The sequence below is a fragment of the Danio rerio genome, chromosome 3 (assembly GCF_049306965.1).
Source record: "Danio rerio strain Tuebingen ecotype United States chromosome 3, GRCz12tu, whole genome shotgun sequence".
Classification (NCBI taxonomy): Eukaryota; Metazoa; Chordata; class Actinopteri; order Cypriniformes; family Danionidae; genus Danio; species Danio rerio.
In genome coordinates this window covers 64855598-64877249 of record NC_133178.1, presented here as the reverse complement: position 1 = coordinate 64877249, position 21652 = coordinate 64855598, and the positions used below count along the sequence as shown (strand labels likewise).

The 21652-nt window shown below is 39.2% G+C and overlaps 2 protein-coding genes across 9 annotated transcripts in view; both read right to left on the bottom strand.

Moving 5' to 3' along the window:
* Positions 1 to 20088, bottom strand: part of zgc:113265 — a 24003-nt gene extending 3915 nt beyond the window's left edge. Inside the window, exons 1-4 of one of the 7 annotated variants that reach the window (XR_012401298.1) lie at positions 19813 to 20088; positions 13362 to 13557; positions 6128 to 12761; positions 3953 to 5923 (exon numbers count right to left, since the gene is read on the bottom strand). Coding sequence is in view for 5 of the 7 variants with exons in the window: in XM_068219454.2 (XP_068075555.1) it covers positions 6679 to 12603 (5925 nt within the window). In the remaining 2 variants the exon portion in view is untranslated. Of the gene's footprint in view, positions 1 to 3952; positions 12762 to 12965; positions 13558 to 15580; positions 15687 to 19812 lie in introns of those variants that run through there. The other 6 variants (XR_012401297.1, XM_073945209.1, XM_068219454.2 and 3 more) reach the window with 6 other exon arrangements.
* LOC141381326 (uncharacterized) lies at positions 17114 to 21652 on the bottom strand. 2 transcript variants are annotated; one of them, XM_073945280.1, is made up of 3 exons: positions 21546 to 21652; positions 19704 to 20091; positions 17114 to 18337 (listed from the first exon to the last, which is right to left on the bottom strand). In XM_073945280.1, the coding sequence occupies exons 2-3, from the start codon at positions 19964 to 19966 to the stop codon at positions 17875 to 17877; spliced, it is 726 nt and encodes a 241-aa protein (XP_073801381.1). In that variant the 5' UTR covers positions 19967 to 20091; positions 21546 to 21652; the 3' UTR covers positions 17114 to 17874. The 2 variants fall into 2 exon arrangements, with proteins under 2 accessions (XP_073801381.1, XP_073801382.1); XM_073945281.1 differs by having other exon boundaries at positions 17665 to 18337; positions 19704 to 19978; positions 21546 to 21633.

Below are 21652 nucleotides of genomic sequence, written 5' to 3'. Positions count from 1 at the left end.
CCTCCCTATGTTGTTCACCATGCTACTCTGAATATTTGTTCTGAAATAGCATGTAAGTATAGCTTAGTTTTGTGTGTAATTCCTGCATGTCTCCAGCCAAACACTAACTACATTTCTAACTGGAGAGTGACGTGAACTAGTGAGTTGTCTGCTGTCGTGTCGTGGTGCGCACGTACACGATTTTAGGAGGCGATGTGAAGCGGAGCGAATGTTTGGGCTTTGGGTGCGTGTTTAAACATACATATACACATAATTAATAATGATAATATCTAAAGATGTCAATCTTGGTCGTTTTTTTTTTCAATGTTTGGGTTTTGGGTGTGTTTAAACAGACTATTTGCGATTATTACTGTGGTCGTTACACTAGCTCCTGCTTTCCAGCCATGCTCTTCCATTAAAAAGAGGTGCAACAGTCCAGTTCTCAAAAAACAAACTTTAATCTGGTTGATGGATGTAGAACTTCCAAACATTTATAATTGGTGTGCTGATGGGTGTGTTTGTGTGTGTGGTTTCCTATAAATGCAGAAAATACAAAATTACCACACATTGATAATTACTGAAACTAATCATGTACATTTCAAACAGATGTGACATTTAAATGATATAAAGTGTGTAACACAACAGAAATCAACATGATGGCGCTGTTATAATAAACATACATTGCTCATAATGGCATCATTAATGTGTTGTATAGTCACAATAATCTCCATTTAACTCACAAATCAAGTACTGTTCGTTGCAGTTGAAAAGTGCATGCAAACAACATATTGGAGTTAACTTGAACATTTGTATTGGTAAGCAGTTTTCTGCCTCAAAGGCATTCATTGTGAGCTCACTTAAGCTTACCAATACAAGTGTTCAAGTTAACTCCAATATGTTGTAATAATAATGCCTTTTTTATATTCTTATATGTGTGCATTTTTAAAGTGACACCTGTTATTTAATCAAATCAAACGTAAAATTCTAAATAAATAAGGGATTCATTTGTTGCTCTTTAATCAGAATATGTACGTTATACAGGGAAGAAACGGCTAATAAAATTTAATAGCTTGATTCTATTTCATTAAAACAGCTATTAATTTTAATAAGCTGAACTGTTTGCTCATGTATTTGCTGCTAATGTATATATTTGTTTTTTTATTTGTACATAATATTAAACATATTACTAACCATTTAACTGTTTATTTACAATGAAACAGCTCTAGATGGGCATATTTAGAAATTTAGGGATTTTTTTAAAAGGAGGAGGGGAGTGGGTCCCTAATGTTGGGCATATCTTTAATTTTCACATCCCGATGTTGACAGGTATGCATTTGATGAAGATCAAACCAAAACAGAACCAAACTCGAACGAGATAACGTTAGTCGACAGCAAAATTAAACAAATCACACTCGCGAATGTTATAAAAGTGAGATATAATACACTTATAATACACAGATTCTCAATCAATCTCTACACTGAGTGCAGAAGAAACAAATATTGTCTTATTTTCATTAAAAATACCTCCAGTCAGTAAATGAGGTGTTTAAATGAGAAGGTTATCATCTTAAATGTGTTCACACAATCATTATTTTAAGGTCTGAAATCAAAATAAAGCTGTTTTAGCGGACAAAAGCCAGTCAAAAACTGAACACAACCTAAAGTGAGAAACATTATTATTGAATATAAGAGTACATTATCTGACAGATATTATATCTGTGCTAAACATATTTCAGAAACAACCAGTAAATTACACTAGAAACACAAATGAATGGAAGCCAAGTTACACAGATAGCATTAGCAACTGTAAATAAAGGTAAGATGTTTTCCTAATTCCTGAAGAGATATTCGGCAGCAAAGTGAAACATATCACACTCGTGAACGCTACAGAAGGCAGATATAATACACTTACTTTGAAAAGACGCACAACACCCGTAACAGAAGAATAATTATACAGCAAACGGCAAAGTTTAGCATTTATCAGCGATCCGACTCATACTCCATCCACTTCATACACTGAGCGCCGAGGCGGGATATTAGCGTGTGGCTCAGCGGAAGCTGATTTGCTGCTGTTTGTGGTTCGGCGAATGCTGATTGGCTGCTGTTTGTTGCTTAGAGAATAGTGAGGTTGTGTGGTCTGAAAGTGGCTTATAATGAATGTTTCTGGTTTAATAGTGAAGGTTTATCATGTTTAATGGTAGGTCTGTTCACTGTATGAAGCATGTTTGGTGTGAACCCAGCATTATAATAAAGTCCATGCTGCTTTATAACATGATGAATAGACCTGATGCAGTTTTGTTTTGTGACTCAGATCAAAATATTCTGTTTTCCTCAGTTCTGCTTCTGGAGAATGCGACAAAGTTTTGGAGAACAGTAAAGACTCGTGTGTCTGATGATATTTGTCTTTTGTTATTTTCTTTGATGGGACTAATGTGGGTTTCTTAACCCAATAAAAAAAGAATTATCTCAAAGTAGCCCACATAAAATAATAATGTTGCATAGACTTGTATTTGTATCTATGAGAGATATATCACTGTACGTTTCTGGTAGTGATCATTCTCTCGACCATATAATTTATATATATAGTTTTACACTATACATTTTCTATATACAAAGTTAAAGACAATAGCTAAATTTAATATTTTTTCTGACTCAAATTTTATTAATTAATGAATCTCTTAAACATTAATAACATCAAGATTAATACATTTCCTAAAGCTTACAATGATCTTCTTCTTAATGATCTGTAGAGTAGAGAAGGCTTCGTAGGCTTCTTCTTTTTCCCTCCTAATTAAATGTGTGCAGAACATTCACATCAAAAGCATTTCCTGACCTGATATTTAGTTTTTAATTGTTTAATAGGGAAAGCTGTCCACAAACTGAACATCAGAATATACATCAATTATCTTATTACTATTAGAAGTAAACAATAATAATTTCTCTTGAGGAGGAAACAAGGCGGGGGCTCAAATCTGAAGAAACTTAGCACAGAGTAATGTAAATGTTCAGATCACTGTGAGCCTATGACAATTATTATTTATATTGTGGACTTAAATGAAACTGTAAATAAAGACAAACACAGAAGCTCATGTTCTGGGTCTCTTCATTCACACAGACACACTGATGACCCACTAGAGGCCGGTCTTTGTCAAGAGTGAGAACGGCATCAATATTCATGATAAAGCCCTCACGAGCTGCGTCCCAAATCGCATACTTATGCACAATTCTACGCCATTTTGTAGTATAAACAGTGTAAGTAGTGTGTTCACACTGAAAACTCTTAAAATAATAAGTGCACTTTAATTACCCGGATGATGCACTCATTCAGTCGCTAAAATGAAGTGTGTAATGATGGACACTTCACGCACTCAACGACCGCAGGTTTGCTTACGTAGCGGAAGGGGCGGAGCTATCGGACGCACATGTCGAATAACTTTATTTATTTTGGATGGAGAGAGCAAAATTCTCCTACTAGAGTGATTATATTGCCTCCCGATGGTGAATGCGGCAATACTCACGATAGGTATTATTTGATAATTCGGTCATTTATTTCACTGATTTGGCAACTGTCAAACGTCATCAGGGAAACGGTTTGAATTTCCGTTTAGTAAAAAAACATTAGTGCGTCATTTGGGACGACACTACATACATATACTATCCTGTTGAGTGTGTAAGTGCATAAGTACATAGTGTATAGTGTGCCATTTGGGACACAGCTACTTTCTGTGCCTTACTTGTAAATCAATATATTGTTTACAGTGAACGAGTAAACAAAGGCATTTTGTAATGTAATGTAATGTAACTAGTCAACTAGTCAGCAAAATCTGTGTTTATACAGTATAGTGGCCTGAAAAAGTGTTTCCCCCTCACTGAATTATTGTTATGTTTTTTTGCCTTTTGTCATATTTTAAAGTTTCAGATCATGTAATTAATGTAAATATGAGTCAAAGATAACACAAGTAAACACATCACGCAGATTTTAAATGAAGGCTTTTATTATCAAAGCAAAACAAAATCCAAAACTACATAGCCCTGTGTGAAAAAGTGTCTGCCAGAAAACATCTTGATGATCCCCAAGATTTTTTTGAAATACTCTGTAGATTGACGAGATTTTGGAAGGTGGAAGATTTGCAATAAATGAAACCACGAATTCCGCTGTGCACCAAAATATCCTGAAGGAGAATGTCCGGCCATCTTTAAGTGACCTCAAGCTGAAGCAAACACGAGTTCTGCAGCAGAACAACGATCCAAAGCACAACCAGCAAGTCCACTTCTGAATGGCTGAAGAAAGACAAAATGAAGAATTTGGAGTGGCCTAGTCAAAGCCCCGACCTGAATCCAATTGAGATGTTAAAATGGCAAATATCTCGCAGGCATCGGCGACTCACTCAGATCGTGTCTTTGATAGTTCACACTGTGTGATTGTCACTTATGTGCACTAGCGCCGATTTGTCTGTGATTTCACTTATTTGTCTGCGATTTCTCAAAATCAGTCAAAATCAGTGCTAAAATTATCCAGTCTGAACTCGGCATAAGAGAAGACTAATATTGCAGCTCATAACAGACTGTTATTGCTATTAAGATGACGAATGCAAATAATACGTTACATGTCAATATCATCTGTTCAATATCAGACACCACCTGTGAGAACAGCACAGTTATATTCATTAACCCAGCTCATGTCATTCATGTAATGCAGTGTGTACAGGGCAGATGGGCACATGCAGATTCTTTTGGTTGTTAGTTTTGATTAGTGTTGATTTTAAATGTAATAAATCTATTAATATAAAAGCTTAACTAGTAATGCCGCTCAGAATATTTGATGGTTGCGCCTAAATTGTGGCTGGTGCTCCTACAAGTTTTGAAGCCAGAAGCACCAGTGCTGCCAAGCAAAAAGGTTCATTTCGAGCCCTGCTTTTAGGGTTTCTCTCCAGTGTGGATCTTCTCATGTCTTTTCAGAGATCCTAACTGTCTGAATCTCTTGTCGCAGTGTGAACACGTGTACGGTTTCTCTCCAGTGTGAATCCTTTGGTGCCGTTCCAAATCACCAGTTGTAACAAAAGTCTTCCCACACTCAAAGCAGTAATGCTCTCGCACACCAGTGTGGATCTTCTGATGTCGATTTAAATTTGTCCGCCATGTGAAACTCCTTCCACACACAGAACACGAATACGGTTTCTCCGTTGTATGAACTCTGAGATGAAGCTTAAGAAATGAACCAGTCGCGAACGTTTTGCCGCATTGATCACATTTGTGTGGTCTCTCTCCAGTGTGGATCAACATGTGTTGATTAAGGAACGAGGAGATTGTAAAACTCTTTCCACACTGAGTACATGTGTGTGGCTTCTCTCCAGTGTGGATCTTCATGTGTAGATTAAGGGATGATGACTGAGTGAAACTCTTACCACACTGGGTACATGTGAATGGTCTCTCTCCAGTGTGGGTCAACATGTGTTGATTAAGGGATGATGATTGTGAAAAACTCTTCCCACACTGGGTACATGATAATGGTTTCTCTCCAGTGTGGATCATCATGTGTTGATAAAGGTTTGACGACTGTGTGAAACTCTTACCACACTGAGTACATGTGAAAGGTTTCTCTCCAGTGTGGATCAACATGTGCTTATTAAGGGACGACGATTGTCTGAAACTCTTACCACACTGGGTACATGGGAACGGTTTCTCTCCAGTGTGGATCAACATGTGTTTAGTAAGGTGTGATGATTGTCTGAAACTCTTACCACACTGGGTACATGTGAATGGTCTCTCTCCAGTGTGCATCAACATGTGTTTATTATGGGATGACAAATGTGAGAAGCTCTTACTGTAACAGCCCGGTTGGAGAAATAAAAGGATTAAACTCATGCACTGATGTTGCACTGTCCTCCTTTGTGCCTTTATTGTTGCATTTGCCGTCCTTAAAGACTGTACAACACCGTAAGAGCTAAGAACAGATGAATAAACACAAATAGAAAAAATGTAATGAATAATAGTTCACATAATAAGACAAAACAATAAACTTAGTGACAATATTATAAAGTATCTTCAAATATATGACTAATTTTACAATAAAATAGCAATTTAAATTATTAGCAAGCCAACAGATGCATCAAATTTTAGCAATATGTATAAAAATGTCCTCATCTACCTTGTTCTCCCTTCCAACCAGGTGTTCAAACAATAAAGATGAACAGAACAAAAAACAAAACTCAAATATGCATTAAATCTCTATTAAATCAGTCCTTAAATGTAACATTAGCTCCGTGCATTTCTCTGTGCAAGCGATCGCTCTCTCCCTCGTGCTAGGCGCGCTTCTCCAATCTCCCTGCTTCCGTGATCTGCGCGCTCTCGCGCACCTGACCACTTCCGGCAAGCCGCGCGTCAAAATAAGGGTCTCTATAGGCTAAATAACTTAGTGCAAAGCGGAGTTCAAATAAATAACAAAAACACAACAACTTTTAAAGAAATAGAGAAGTAATTAAAAGCAGCATAAATAATTAACACTGAAACCTAACTTAAATAACTTGGGGTTATTTACACTCCCACCAATCATGAGTGATTATGAATTTTAACCTTTTAATCACGAATGATTTTAAATGAATTATAATTACTACTACTATAACCATTTAAGACTAGATGTAAACAACACTAAAACATATATTACTATGAACTGTTTACTCAAAGGATATGTCAGTATGTTCAGGCTGCCTCCATCAGCAGGACCAACTTCTGTACTGGACGTTCCACCACAGATGGTTTATGTAGACGTTTACCATCCTTCCCCAGATTTCTGTCTCCGAACTGTATTTTCACTCTTCTCACCAATCCGTCCTTGTCAGTGACTGCCTCAATAATCCTTGCCAAGCGCCACTCATTCCTAGGCAGATCCACTGCCTTCTCCAAGACAATATCTCCTACTTGCATGTTCCTTCTTGGTGTATGCCAGCACTGTCTTGTTGTGATGTTAGACACATACTCCTTATGCCAACGTCCCCAGAATTGTTCCGCTAAGTATTGGACATGCCGCCATCTCTTACGGGCATACACATCTTCCCTGACAAATTTGCCAGGAGGTGGTAGGGCTTGAGTAGGTTTTAGAGTGAGGAGGTGATTAGGGGTTAGAGGTTCAGGGCTACTTGGGTCAGTTAGACTATCAACCGTGAGCGGACGACTGTTTACAATGGACATGGCCTCGTAAAAGAACGCTCGCAGAGAAGAGTCATCGAGCCTTCCAGATGACTGTGACAGGGTGGAGCGAAGAACACTTCTGACAGTTCTAATCTGTCTTTCCCAAACTCCGCCAGTGTGGCTTGAATGAGGTGCATTAAAAACAAAGTCACACTGTTTTTCCGCTAAGAATGTTACCAGACGGTTGGTGTCAATCTCCTCCATAGCTTTGGTGAGCTCATTCCTGGCTCCAATGAAATTACTGCCTTGATCACACCTTATTTGATGGACTGCTCCTCTGATAGCGATGAAACAACGCAGGCCATTGATAAAGGCATCTGTGGACATGTCATCCAGCATCTCAATATGGATGGCTCTGCAACAGAAACAGGTAAAGAGAAGTCCATACCTCTTGTTTGACTTGCGACCTTTGCTGGTGATGAATGGACCGAAAACATCCATCCCGCTGTATGTGAATGGAGGGGATGGCTCTATGCGCTCTGAGGGTAAGTTAGCCATTTTTTGCTCTTCCGTAGGTCCACGTAACTTGCGACATCTCACACATTGTCGTACAAAGGAAGCTACAGTCCTGTTAACTCCCGTAATCCAGAATCCTCTTGATCTGATTTCATTTATAGTCATTCCCTTTCCTTGATGAGCCATCTTATCATGACAATCAGCAATCAGGAGTTTTGTAAGTTGGTGCTCCTTCGGAAGTATCACTGGATACTTGACAGCATTAGGGATAGATGCCTCACAAAGTCTCCCTCCCACCTTCAGCAATCCATCTTGGTCGACAAAGGTGTCAAGATTGTATAGTCTGTTGCTGCGAGGTAGTTGTTTGCCCTTACAGAGTAAAGTTATCTCCTCTGCATATGTCTGCTTCTGTAAGTCCTTGATTATGATACATAGTGCATCGTTCCGTTCCGCCAATGTACTGTGATTATGTGACTTGTCTTTCCTGACACGACGTATTAAACGTGCAACAGCTTGGATAGCTTTGGACCATGAGGACAACTTGGTGAGACGGTCTGACAAACATGAATACTGTACAGTTTGCGTGTTGAGTGACTGAACCTTCTTGACTTCAGGGTCGCCAATTGGAAGCTGCTTGCTGATTTCCATAGGTGCAGGTATTTGCTTTTCCCATAAAACTTTAGGTCCTCTAAACCAGTTGGAAGTGACAAGATTGTTAACACTTAGACCACGCGATACGTAATCGGCTGGATTTTCATCTGAGCAAATGTACCGCCACTGTTGAGGAGTTGTGGTGCGGTGAATCCTTTGTACTCTATTTGCCACAAACGTGTGGAAACGGCGAGCTTCGTTGTTTATGTAACCTAACACCACTTGTGAGTCAGTCCAGAAGAACGCTTCTGCATCTGCCAGGTTCATTTCCTCCTTCAACATGTCATTCACTGCAACTGACACCACTGCGGCAGCCAATTCTAGCCGAGGAATTGTTGTGATCTTGAGTGGGGCCACTCTAGATTTTGCCATGAGCAACGAACAACTGATGTCACCTTGCTCGTTCTCGAGTCTGAGATATGAACACTGACCATATCCACTCATGCTGGCGTCTGAGAAGTGGTGAATCTCTCTCCTTATGATTCTCCCAAAGCCAGAAGGCATAATACAACGAGGCACTTCAATCTTTTCTAGGTTAACTAGATCTGCCTTCCAGTGTTCCCATGCTGATTGTAGATCAGCGGGTAAGTTATCATCCCAACCCATACCACTTCGGCACATTTCTTGCAGAATGGTCTTTCCTTTGAGTACAAAGGGGGCAAGAAAGCCTAAGGGATCAAACAATGAGGCCACTATAGACAGTATCCCTCTACGAGTTGCTGGTTGGTCCTTAACAGTGATATGGAATTTGAAATTGTCTTGTTCCAGACTCCAGTAAATGCCCAAAGCTCTTTCCAAAGGCTGATCAGTGAGAGCAAGATCGACAGCTGTAACATCTACCGCACACTCTGAGGGTGGTATTGTCTTCAAGACTTCCTTGTCATTAGACACAAACTTGTGAAGACTTAAGCTTCCCAGTGCACAAAGCTGACGAGCTTCTTCAGCCAATTTGATGGCCTTCTCTGTGCTTTCAATGCTGGAAACTCCATCATCCATGTAGAAATCTTGCATAATAAATTGCGAGCCCAGAGGATACAGACGTTCACCTTCTCTTGCAAGATGCTTCAGCCCATAGTTAGCGCATCCAGGGGACGATGAGGCTCCAAACAAATGCACTGTCATGCGGAAGGTTTGAGGCTGTGAATTGAAATCTCCATTTCTCCACCATAGAAATCGTAAATAATCACGATCTGCATGGTCTACATGAAATTGGTGGAACATTTTTTCCACGTCACACATTAGGGCTACAGGGTACTGTCTGAACCTCAAAAGGATGCCAGTTAAGCTGTTCATCAGATCTGGGCCAGTTAGAAGATGGTCGTTCAAGCTAGTTCCCTTGTATCTGGCTGAACAGTCAAAAACTATACGCAATTTCCCTGGCTTTTTCGAGTGGTACACTCCGTGATGTGGTATGTACCATCTTTCTCCTTCTCGTCCTTCCTCAAACACCTGTTCTGCATTACCCTTCTCTATTACTTCCTCCATGAATGTTACATAATGCTCTCTGTACTCCTGATCTCTCATTAATCTCCTCTTCAAATGTTGAAGTCTTATGACAGCTAGAGGTTTGTTATCTGGAAGATATGGTCTTTTCCTGAATGGCAGGGGCATTTCCAGATGACTATCCTTGTTCAATCTGATATTCTCTTCCAGCTTTCTCAGAAACATGATGTCCTCCTGAGAAGTCACTTTAGTGTGCCCTTCTGTATCCTTGAAATCAGATTCCAGCACTTTTATCACATCCGTGGGAGTTACTGCAGGTATTTCCTTGATAGACACTCTATGACACATGGCAGCACTGCTTTGGGGCTCAAAATGTGTTAAGGAAGGACCTATAATGCTCCATCCGAGGTCCGTGCGAACAGCATATGGTTCATTCTCCGTTCCAAGAATTACTTCTCGGGGCGCTAGCGCTCTGGAACAATTGTATCCTATCAATAGTCCAACCTCACAATTTTGAAGTGGGGGAATTTTGTCTGCTAGAGTGGCTAGATGTTTCCAATGACTTGCAGTCTCCATTATAGGGATGTGTGCGCGATCCACAGGAATGCATTCTTTGGTGTATGCAGGGGGTAGATCTATAATCAGTGAGGAATTGAAACCTCTAACTCGAAGACCAGAAATCCTTTCACTTGACATCAAGGAGTCCTTTCCAACCAAAGTAGTGAGTTTAAGCGTCACGGGACAGGAGTCGACTTTAAGACTTTTGCATACTGCACATTCAATAAAGACTGAATCGCTTTGTGTGTCTAACAGAGCATAGATGAGCTTCTCAGAAACTGGGTCTTTATGTGTGGACAACCACACTGGCACAATCATCGAGGTGTTAACAGGCGTGCATCCAGATTCTACACTCAATGACATTGTCGCAACTCCTTCATGGACATTTTCTGGGCTCTGAGCAGAAGAAGACCTCACCTTTCTATTGAAGCTGTCATCATGTAGGCAGGTAGGGTGTCTTCCCTTACAGGTGTTGCAGCAATGTCGGGAGCGGCAGTCCTTGGCACTGTGACCCAGCCTCAAACATCCATAGCACAATCTTGTATTCTTTACGAACTGTCTACGTTCTTCAAGAGACCTTGCAGAGAATTTAGAACATTCATGAATTTGATGTTCACCATTTTGACAGAACAGACATGGCTTATTGACCTTTCCAGTGGGCTTTGAATTATCATGCTGTGTGACAGTCTTTGTATGGAAGACATTAGCTTTAGGTTTACTGACCTTGAAATAATTTTTCTCTTTGTTAGGTTCTAAAACATGAAGGGCATGAAAGGATGTGACTGGATTACAGGCAACTTCAGCTTCAACAGACATGAAATGGGCGAATTCTTGAAAAGTTGGAAAATCTTGAGTTTCACTCAACGTTTGTGTGGTTTGACGATTCCAGCGGGCAGCCGCCCAATCAGGGAGTTTGCTTACAAGCTTCCTATTCTCTTCGCAATCATTCAATATTTCCAGTCCCTTTACATGTGGCATTGCATCCTTACATGAGTTCAAGAAATCAGAGAAATTTCGAAGTCCTACCGAGTCCTTGGATTGAATTTTGGGCCAGCATGCAAGTTTCTCTCTGAATGCTCGTTGTATGATGAATGGCTGTCCGTAGCGATCTAGAAGCCTCTTCCACGCGTCCTTGTAAGCCTCCTCATCATTTCTGTAAAAGATACCATCTAGCACTTTCAGAGCAGGCCCAGTAACGTACTTCTTCAGGTAGTATAACTTGTCTCCTGAAGAGATATGTCTTTTATCAATGAGTGATTGAAATGAAGCCTTCCACTCTATGAAGTGAATGGGGTCACCACTGAAAACTGTGGGCTCTGGCATAGGAAGTCTGTTTAGTGTTATGCTATCTTGGACAGCCTGCGCTAATTGAGACACATCAGCGTTGGGTCTCTGTAATGAAATGTTAGGCGTTGGATTAACGGAGGATAAGTATACTGGTTTATGCGTGGGAGGGCTTACAGGTTGCTGCAGCCCTTCATCTTGATTAACAGTGTCAACAGTTTCTTCCTTGTCATACACCTCCAGTCTTGCTCTAGCTGCTCTTACCTCCTTCATCGCTTGGAGCCTTTCAAACTCGCCTTTTTGAGCCTCAAGTTCTTTTCTTTGCTTCTCTTCTAGAAGTCGTAATTTTTCTCTTTGCTCCCTTTCTTCTATTACAGTAGCATATTCTGCTTCCTTAGCTGCTAGCTCTGCTGCTGCTTCTATGCGTTTAGCCATTAGTATAGAATTCAGAGAAGGTTGACTTATAGGTGTACTGGATTTGGAGCTGATGCGTGAAACAGTAGAACCATAAACAGAGCGAGCGTAGTCTCGTTCAAGCAGCTCACGTAAATGCCCCTTTACGGTTTCATTGTCAAAGCCTCCATCTACCCCTGAGATCCTCTCATATGCAATTTTTACTATATCCTTAGTAACAGCATCACAAGCATCAATTTTCCTTCTCATATCAGTGGGTGGAGTTACATTACTTCTAACCTTTATGTATGCATTCATCACACTGTCCTTTTCCTTTTCCAATGAGTCTATGAGTGTTGCTAATTCACTCTCAGAAATGTCTAATTTCAACTGACTTCTTGCTTTCCGAGCCTCAGCCTTCCATTTTTCATATGCATGCATAAGCTTTCTTTCTGCTTTATGAGACTCCTCCCTTTGATATGCAAGCATCCTGTCTGTCTGAGTTCGTTCACGGGTAGAGCGACGTACATTTGTGTCTAATTCTTCAGATTGAGCTTCTACTTCTTCATCAACTTCTTTGTTTTGAACATTATCAATTTGTTCGTTTACTTTTGCAGGAGTGCACAAATTGGAACCGTGATCCGTCATCATTTACATCAGCAAATAATGTCAGTGGGTGCAAGCTCTTACTGTAACAGCCCGGTTGGAGAAATAAAAGGATTAAACTCATGCACTGATGTTGCACTGTCCTCCTTTGTGCCTTTATTGTTGCATTTGCCGTCCTTAAAGACTGTACAACACCGTAAGAGCTAAGAACAGATGAATAAACACAAATAGAAAAAATGTAATGAATAATAGTTCACATAATAAGACAAAACAATAAACTTAGTGACAATATTATAAAGTATCTTCAAATATATGACTAATTTTACAATAAAATAGCAATTTAAATTATTAGCAAGCCAACAGATGCATCAAATTTTAGCAATATGTATAAAAATGTCCTCATCTACCTTGTTCTCCCTTCCAACCAGGTGTTCAAACAATAAAGATGAACAGAACAAAAAACAAAACTCAAATATGCATTAAATCTCTATTAAATCAGTCCTTAAATGTAACATTAGCTCCGTGCATTTCTCTGTGCAAGCGATCGCTCTCTCCCTCGTGCTAGGCGCGCTTCTCCAATCTCCCTGCTTCCGTGATCTGCGCGCTCTCGCGCACCTGACCACTTCCGGCAAGCCGCGCGTCAAAATAAGGGTCTCTATAGGCTAAATAACTTAGTGCAAAGCGGAGTTCAAATAAATAACAAAAACACAACAACTTTTAAAGAAATAGAGAAGTAATTAAAAGCAGCATAAATAATTAACACTGAAACCTAACTTAAATAACTTGGGGTTATTTACACTTACCACACTGGGTGCATGTGAATGGTTTCTCTCCAGTGCGGACCATCTTGTGAATCTTACGGCCGCTTTGCATCTCAATCAATCTCTTTCCACACGGAGTTAGGTGAAAAAATCTGGTCTCTTCTTTTCATTAAAAAAAGGATGTACTCGTGTATTTCCAGCTTTTAGTAGTTTATCATCGTCACGCAATATCGTTCTTCTGAAATCAAAGAAAATAAAGTTGTTTTAGCAGACAGAAGACATTCAAATATGAGCAAAACGTGAAGTGGAAACATCAGATATATTTGTCAGCATATTTCTGAAACAACCACAGTTAGCAAACACTAGAAATACAAGAGAATTAAGACACAGATAACATTAGCAACTGAATAAAGGTAAAATATTTATGAGGAAGCCGAAGACGATATGCAAGCGAATGAAATTGTTTTGAATGTGTGCGGCAGTGCGCAATTTTTCTGCTCTCACAATTGCATGTCATGATCACGTGCGCTCTATGTACACTATAATTAATGCCAGGATGAACAATTGTTTTTTTTATTTAGTGCTCAAATTTCATACCTGAAAGATTTGCAAGTTTAGACGATATTACAAATATATTAAATATATTTTCTAATTAAGTATTAAAAAGCAGCGACTATAAAGAGAACGGGATTTTCCAAAGTGTATAATGCTAATAATTACATGTATTATTCATTTTCATTTTGGCTAAATCGCTTTACTAATCTGAGGTCATCACTGCGGAATGAACTGCTAACTTAACCAGTTTATGTTTTAGGCAGCGGATGTCCTTCCAGCTGCAACCGAATCACTGGGAAACACCCGTTCACTCTCATTTACACACATACAATTCAATTCAATTCAATTCAGCTGTATTTGTATAGCGCTTTTACAATGTAGATTGTGTCAAAGCAGCTTCACATAAATGGTCATAGTAACTGGAACAGTGTAGTTCAGTTTTTAGTGTTTAAGTTCAGTTCACATACACTACAGACAATTTAAGCCTGATTTATACTTCTGCGTCAAACACCGGCGTATGCTACGGCGCTGACGCATAGCCCTTCGCCGTGGCCATCGCCGTCACTGACGTGCACCTCTCAAAAAATGTAACTACACGTCGCAACGACGCGTAGCATAAGCTCTGTGATTGGTCGGCTTGGTAGCGCTGACGAGTCTGGGCGGGACCGAGAGGCGCGCGAATGGCGCGACGCCGCGCGAGCGATTGTTTACAAGTGTGGAGTCCCGTGAAGGAGCTCCGGATGGAAAGTTTTGTTTTGTGTTTACCTCATAGTTAAAGTTGTTGCACGTCCGCCGGTTCCTGCCTCAAAATGAGCGAGTTTGAGCCACTTGTACATCCCGGAAGTGTTCAGGAAATGCAAAAAAGTAGCGAAGAAACTTGACACAGAGGAACATTTACACCTCACTGCCAACTAGCGTTTCGGAAGTGTTAATGCAGACCGGCAGAGACAGCGCGCAGAAGTATAAATGCACAGCCACGCGCGTTGCCTGCGCCGTGGGTTACGCCGGTCACCTGACGCAGAAGTATAAATCAGGCTTTAGCCTGCCCAATTCACCTGTACCGCATGTCTTTGGACTTGTGGTGGAAACCAGAGCACCTGGAGGGAACCCACGCCAACACAGGGAGAACATGCAAACTCCACACAGAAATGCCAACTGACACAGCCGAGGCTCGAACCAGCGACCTTCTTGCTGTGAGGCGATAGCACTACCCACTGCGTTGCCCAAATCCTGAATATCACGATATTATTACATTTTTTTATTATATTAATATCAACAGCAACTCACGTACAATACTCAGCCGATTCAGTCGTTGCCTAGCAACATAAAAAGCGCACGCGCTCCTTTTTTGTCTTGTCAACACAAAAGGCAGTAAAAGCCCGTTCAGTGTGAGATATAATCAATACAATGTGCTAGATACAACACAGTTTATCAAATATGTTTAAGTTTGTGATAGTTGTATTATTAAGTAAAGTTTTCTAACTGGGAAATGACATGATCTAGCGTTAAGGTTGTCTATGGTCATCTATTCGCTGCGCTTTGATGGCTTCAGGAGGTTATTATTATGCCATTATTACTATTATGCTAAAGTTAGCATTATCCTTGATCTCTTACTGCAACTAACACACAAACCGCGGGATAGTCGACAGCAAAGTTAAACATATCACACCCGTGAACGCTAGAGAAGGCAGATATAATACACTTACTTTGAAAAGACGCACAACACCCGTAACAGAAGAATAATTATACAGCAAACGGCAAAGTTTAGCATTCATCAGCGATCCGACTCATACTCCATCCACTTCATACACTGAGCGCCGAGGCGGGATATTAGCGTGTGGCTCAGCGGAAGCTGATTGGCTGCTGTTTGTGGTTCGGCGAATGCTGATTGGCTGCTGTTTGTTGCTTAGAGAATAGTGAGGTTGTGTGGTCTGAAAGTGGCTTATAATGAATGTTTCTGGTTTAATAGTGAAGGTTTATCATGTTTAATGGTAGGTCTGTTCACTGTATGAAACATGTTTGGTGTGAATCCAGCATTATAATAAAGTCCATGCTGCTTTATAACATGATGAATGGACCTGATGCAGTTTTGTTTTGTGACTCAGATCAAAATATTCTGTTTTCCTCAGTTCTGCTTCTGGAGAATGCGACAAAGTTTTGGGGAACAGTAAAGACTCGTGTGTCTGATGATATTTGTCTTTTGTTATTAACTTTGATGTGACTAATGTGGGTTTCTTAACCCAATAAAAAAAGAATATCTCAAAGTAGCCCACATAAAATAATAATGTTGCATAGACTTATATATGTATCTATGAGAGATATATTACTGTACGTTTCTGGTAGTGATCATTCTCTCGACCATATTATATATTGTGTTACACTGTACATTTTCTATTTACAAAAATAAGTTAAAGAAAATAGCTAAATTTAATATTTTCCTGACTCAAATTTTATTAATTAATGAATCTTTTAAACATTAATAACATCAAGATTAATACATTTGCTAAAGCTTACAATGATTTTCTTCCTAATGATTTGTAGAGAAGGCTTCGTAGGCTTCTTCTTTTTCTTTCCTAATTTAATGTGTGCAGAACATTTACATGAAAAGCATTTCCTGACCTGATATTTAGTTTTTAATTGTTTAATAGGGAAAGCTGTCCACAAACTGAACATCAGAATATACATCAATTATTTTATTACTATTAGTAGTAAACAATAATAATAATTTCTCTTGAGGAAGAAACAAGGCGGGGGCTCAAATCTGAAGAAACTTAGCACAGAGTAATGTAAATGTTCAGATCACTGTGAGCCTTTGACCATCATTATTTATATTGTGGACTAAAATGAAACTGTAAATAAAGACAAACACAGAAGCTCATGTTCTGGGTCTCTTCATTCACACAGTCACACTGATGACCCACTAGAGGCCGGTCTTTGTCAAGAGTGAGAACAGCATCAATATTCATGATAAAGCCCTCACTTTCTGTGCCTCACTTGTAAATCAGTATATTGTTTACAGTGAACGAGTAAACAGGGGGATTTTCAGATACTTCTGTGGCAAAAGCTCAAACCATTATCAATAAGTCAGTAAAATCTGTGTTTATACAGTATAGTGGCTTGAAAAGGTGTTTCCCCCTTACTGACTTACTGTTTTATTTTTGCATTTTGTCATATTTTAAAGTTTCAGATCAAGAAATTTGTGTAAATATGAGTCAAAGATAACACAAGTAAACACATCATGCAGTTTAAAAAATTAAGGTTTTTATTATGAAAGCAAAACAAAATCCAAAAGTTCATAGCCCTGTGTGGAAAAGTGAAAAGTCACATTGTGCACGTCTATTATCAGACACAAAATGTTCTAAAGCGGTCTAAAAAGTTCATATCAATAAGCTTTCTCTTTGTACCACAAGGTGGCAGTCTTTGTACTTTCATTTTGGGGGTGCAGATTGCATAAGTTTTATTAAAATGTAAATATTTAAATTTATAAATGTAAATATAGTTAAAAAAATATTCACTATTTTCCTAAGTGTATATAACTACTACTGTAGGAAAATATCAGAATTCGGCACATACTTTAAGTATTTTCTTAGCTTGAACTGAGCCGATCTAATCCTGTTTATATGAAATGAGCCTGCTCCCGACCAGGTTTGAGCTACCAGAACTGTTGCTATGACAACAACTCGGATCAGTTTCGAAGAACGTAACAATCCTGGATCGTGTCAAATCGTCAATTTCTTAAATCCAGCTAACCGAGTAATCCACGTATGAAGAACGGATGCCAGAAGCAGAAGGTGGTCATGATCACATGTGATATTTAATATCTGGTAGTGTGTAGAGTGTAAAATTTAACCTTCGCAAAAGGTCCTGCATTCTCTAATGCCGAGTTCAGACTGCAGGATTTCCAAAGTAGTCGTGTCACAGATGTTTTCACACTGCATGACTATCTGGGCTGGCGTTTTGTCGCCAAAGGTTAATTTCAAGCCCTGGCACAGCCTTGCTTTTAGGGTTTCTTTCCAGTGTGAATCTTCTCATGTCTTCTCAGAGCTCCCAACTGTGTGAATCTCTTGTTGCAGTGTGAACACATGTACGGTTTCTCTCCAGTGTGAGTCCTCTCATGTGCTCTCAGGCTGCCTAACTGACTGAATCTCTTGTCGCAGTGTGAACACGTGTACGGTTTCTCTCCAGTGTGAGTCCTTTGGTGCCGTTCCAAATCGTCAGCTGTCATAAAAGTCTTCCAACACTCAAAGCAGTAATGCTCTTTCACACCAGTGTGGATCTTCTGATGTCGATTTAAATTTGTCCGCCATGTAAAACCCTTTCCACACACAGAACACGAATACGGTTTCTCCGTTGTATGAACTCTTAGATGGAGCTTCAGAAATGAACCAGTCGTGAATGTTTTACCGCATTGATCACATCTGTGTTTTCTCTCTCCAGTGTGGGTCAACATGTGTCTATTAACCCTTAAAGACCTAGAGGTATTTTGTGGGCACCTAATGGGCCTATATTATTATTTTTTTAAAAAGCAGTTTTATTTTTATTTTAGCAGTCAGCCTCAAGTGTCATATATCATTTTAAACAGGAGAACCTGAAGTTTCAATCTGTATCATTTAAAGGTCCAGTCTAAAATATTTTTTGGTCCAAAAACATATGAAAAGACAGAAAATATTCCAGAATTTTCCAGAAACGATTTTTAAAAAAAGTGGCATTTTCCAGTTATTTCAAACAAAACCTTATGAAGTTTGTTTTTCTTTCTTTAGAAATACATGCTATGATGTTTTATACTTCCAAATTAAATTTTGTCTACATCCACAATTCCCTGAGCAAGTTATAGCAATTTATTTCAATGTTATTCCAAGGCGTTTTTCTATGGGGGAAAAAAATGCATTTATTTACTGACAATGTATTTGCCCAAAAGTTCTGGGAATGAACTAAACAGAAAAAAAAAATGTTACAAAATAATAGAACAGTGAAGCAAATTTGACTTTTTCCAAATAATATATTTTCAGTTACTATAAACAACACCACTTACAATGAACAAATAAAAAAAATAAGAAAATAATAAATAATGTGTCAAAGTCCAAATAAACATGGTGCAAATCCTCAGTAAAAAAATAGATATAAATATTTACTATACCATAAATAGTTACATAACGAAACTAGATTCAATATGGAACATCCTTAGGTTTTATGTGCCAGCATGGATATGGTTGTCTGTGGATATGGATTTGGAAATGGTTGTCTGCAATGCAGACAAACAGCTGCACCTTCATTTGCGTCTTTTGAAAACAGCAAGAGCAGCAGTTCGTCTTTGCTGTGTCACTGTTTTGTCATGTTTCTGTGCTGCTGTGCATGCAAAAGTACTTAGTATGAAAATTATTTCATGCAAAACATGTTTTTTTGCGTTTTATTTAGCCGCGCATAAATGTATGCCTATCTCTCATTCCGTGTTGTTCAAAAAGCTTGTTGATCCACAAACAAAAGCGAAACCTATGCTTATTGGTTGTGATATAGCGAGTTTGAACCAATCTGGGCATGGAGGAGGGACAATGCATCAATGTATCATGTCTGGTTTGTCCGGAGACTTAGTGACGAGCGTTTCTTTGTCAAATCAGCGTTGTCAAATTTTGATGACGTAACCGCACTGATTCCGGAGCCTCTGAAAGTCCGCGAATGTTATGTGATACGGCACTGGAAAGCTGAGATTCTCTTCTTTATGCCAATCTTTGAATTGTATGAATCGGATCAGCGGATCAAAAGTTATTAAACATTTAAGAGCAATACTTATTTTTAGCCGCGGGCGGCTGTCTCGGTCTTTAAGGGTTAAGCAATGAGGAGATTGTAAAACTCTTTCCACACTGGGTACATTTGAATGGTTTCTCTCCAGTGTGGATCTTTATATGTTGATTAAGGGAAGATGATTGTGTGAATCTCTTACCACACTGGGTACATGTGAATGGTCTCTCTCCTGTGTGGGTCATCATGTGTTGATTAAGGTGTGATGATCGTGTGAAACTCTTACCACACTGGGTGCATGTGAATAGTTTCTCTCCAGTGTGGACCATCTTGTGAATCTTATGGCTGCTTTGCATCCCAATCAATCTCTTTCCACACGGAGTTAGGTGAAAAAATCTTGCCTCTTCTTTTCATTAAAGAATGATGTACTCAAGTATTTCCAGCTTTTAGTGGTTTATCATCTTCACGCAATCTCGTTCTTCTGAAATCAAAGAAAATAAAGTTGCTTTAGCAGACAGAAGACATTCAAATATGTGAAGTGGAAACATCAGATATATTTGTCAGCATATTTCTAACCACAGTTAATAAACACTAAGAAATACAAGAGAATTGAGACACAGATAACATTAGCAACTGAATAAAGGTAAAATATTTCTGAGGAAGCTGAAGACGATATGCAAGCTTATGAAATCATTTTGAATGCGTGCGGCAGTGCGCAATTTTTCTGCTCTCACGATTGCATGTCATGATCACGTGCGCTCCATGTACATTATACATTAAGCCAGGATGCACATTTGTCTTTATATTTAGTGCTCAAATTTAATACCTGAAAGATTTGCAAGTTTAGACGATATTACAAATATATTAAATATATTTTCTAATTAAGTATTAAAAAGCAGCGACTATAAAGAGAACGGGATTTTCCAAAGTGTATAATGCTAATAATTACATGTATTATTCATTTTCATTTTGGCTAAATCGCTTTACTAATCTGGGGTCATCACTGCAGAATGAACTGCTAACTTAACCAGTTTATGTTTTAGGCAGCGGTTGCCCTTCCAGCTGCAACCGAATCACTGGGAAACACCCGTACACTCTCATTTACACACATAGAATTCAATTCAATTCAATTCAATTCAGCTGTATTTGTATAGCGCTTTTACAATGTACATTGTGTCAAAGCAGCTTCACATAAATGGTCATAGTAACTGGAACAGTGTAGTTCAGTTTTTAGTGTTTAAGTTCAGTTCACATACACTACAGACAATTTAGCCTGCCCAATTCACCTGTACCGCATGTCTTTGGACTTGTAGTGGAAACCAGAGCACCTGGAGGGAACCCACGCCAACACGGGTAGAACATGCAAACTCCACACAGAAATGCCAACTGACACAGCCGAGGCTCGAACCAGCGACCTTTTTGCTGTGAGGCGACAGCACTACCCACTGCGTTGCCCCAAATCCTGAATATCACGATATTATTACATTTTTTATTATATTAATATCAACAGCAACTCACGTACAATACTCAGCTGATTCAGTCGTTGCCTAGCAACATAAAAAGCGCACTGCGCTCCATTTTTGTCTTGTCAACACATAATGCAGTAAAAGCACGTTCGGTGTGAGATATAATCAATACAATGTGCTAGATATAATACAGTTTATCAAACAGGTTTAAGTTTGTGATAGTTGTATTATAAAGTTTTCTAACTGGTAAATGACATGATCTAGCGTTATAAGGTTGTCTATGGTCATCTATTCGCTGCGCTTTGATGGCTTCAGGAGGTTATTATTATGCCATTATTACTATTATGCTAAAGTTAGCATTATCCTTGATCTCTTACTGCAACTCACACACAAACCGCGGGATAGTCGACAGCAAAGTGAAACATATCACACTCGTGAACGCTACAGAAGTCAGATATAATACACTTACTTCAAAAAGACGCACAACACCCGTAACAGAAGAATAATTATACAGCAAACGTAAAAGTTTAGCATTCATCAGCGATCCGACTCATACTCCATCCACTTCATACACTG

Bases quoted from the DNA above. Each gene is read 5' to 3' on its own strand.
- LOC141381326 (XM_073945281.1), bottom strand. From the start codon at position 21,614: ATGAATGCTAAACTTTTACGTTTGCTGTATAATTATTCTTCTGTTACG. The intron at 19,979-21,545 runs GTAAGTGTATTA...CCGTGTGGAAAG, and splicing joins GTGTTGTGCGTCTTTTTGAA to AGATTGATTGGGATGCAAAG. The intron at 18,338-19,703 runs GCTTAACCCTTA...TAGGTCTTTAAG, and splicing joins AGTTTTACAATCTCCTCATT to GGTTAATAGACACATGTTGA.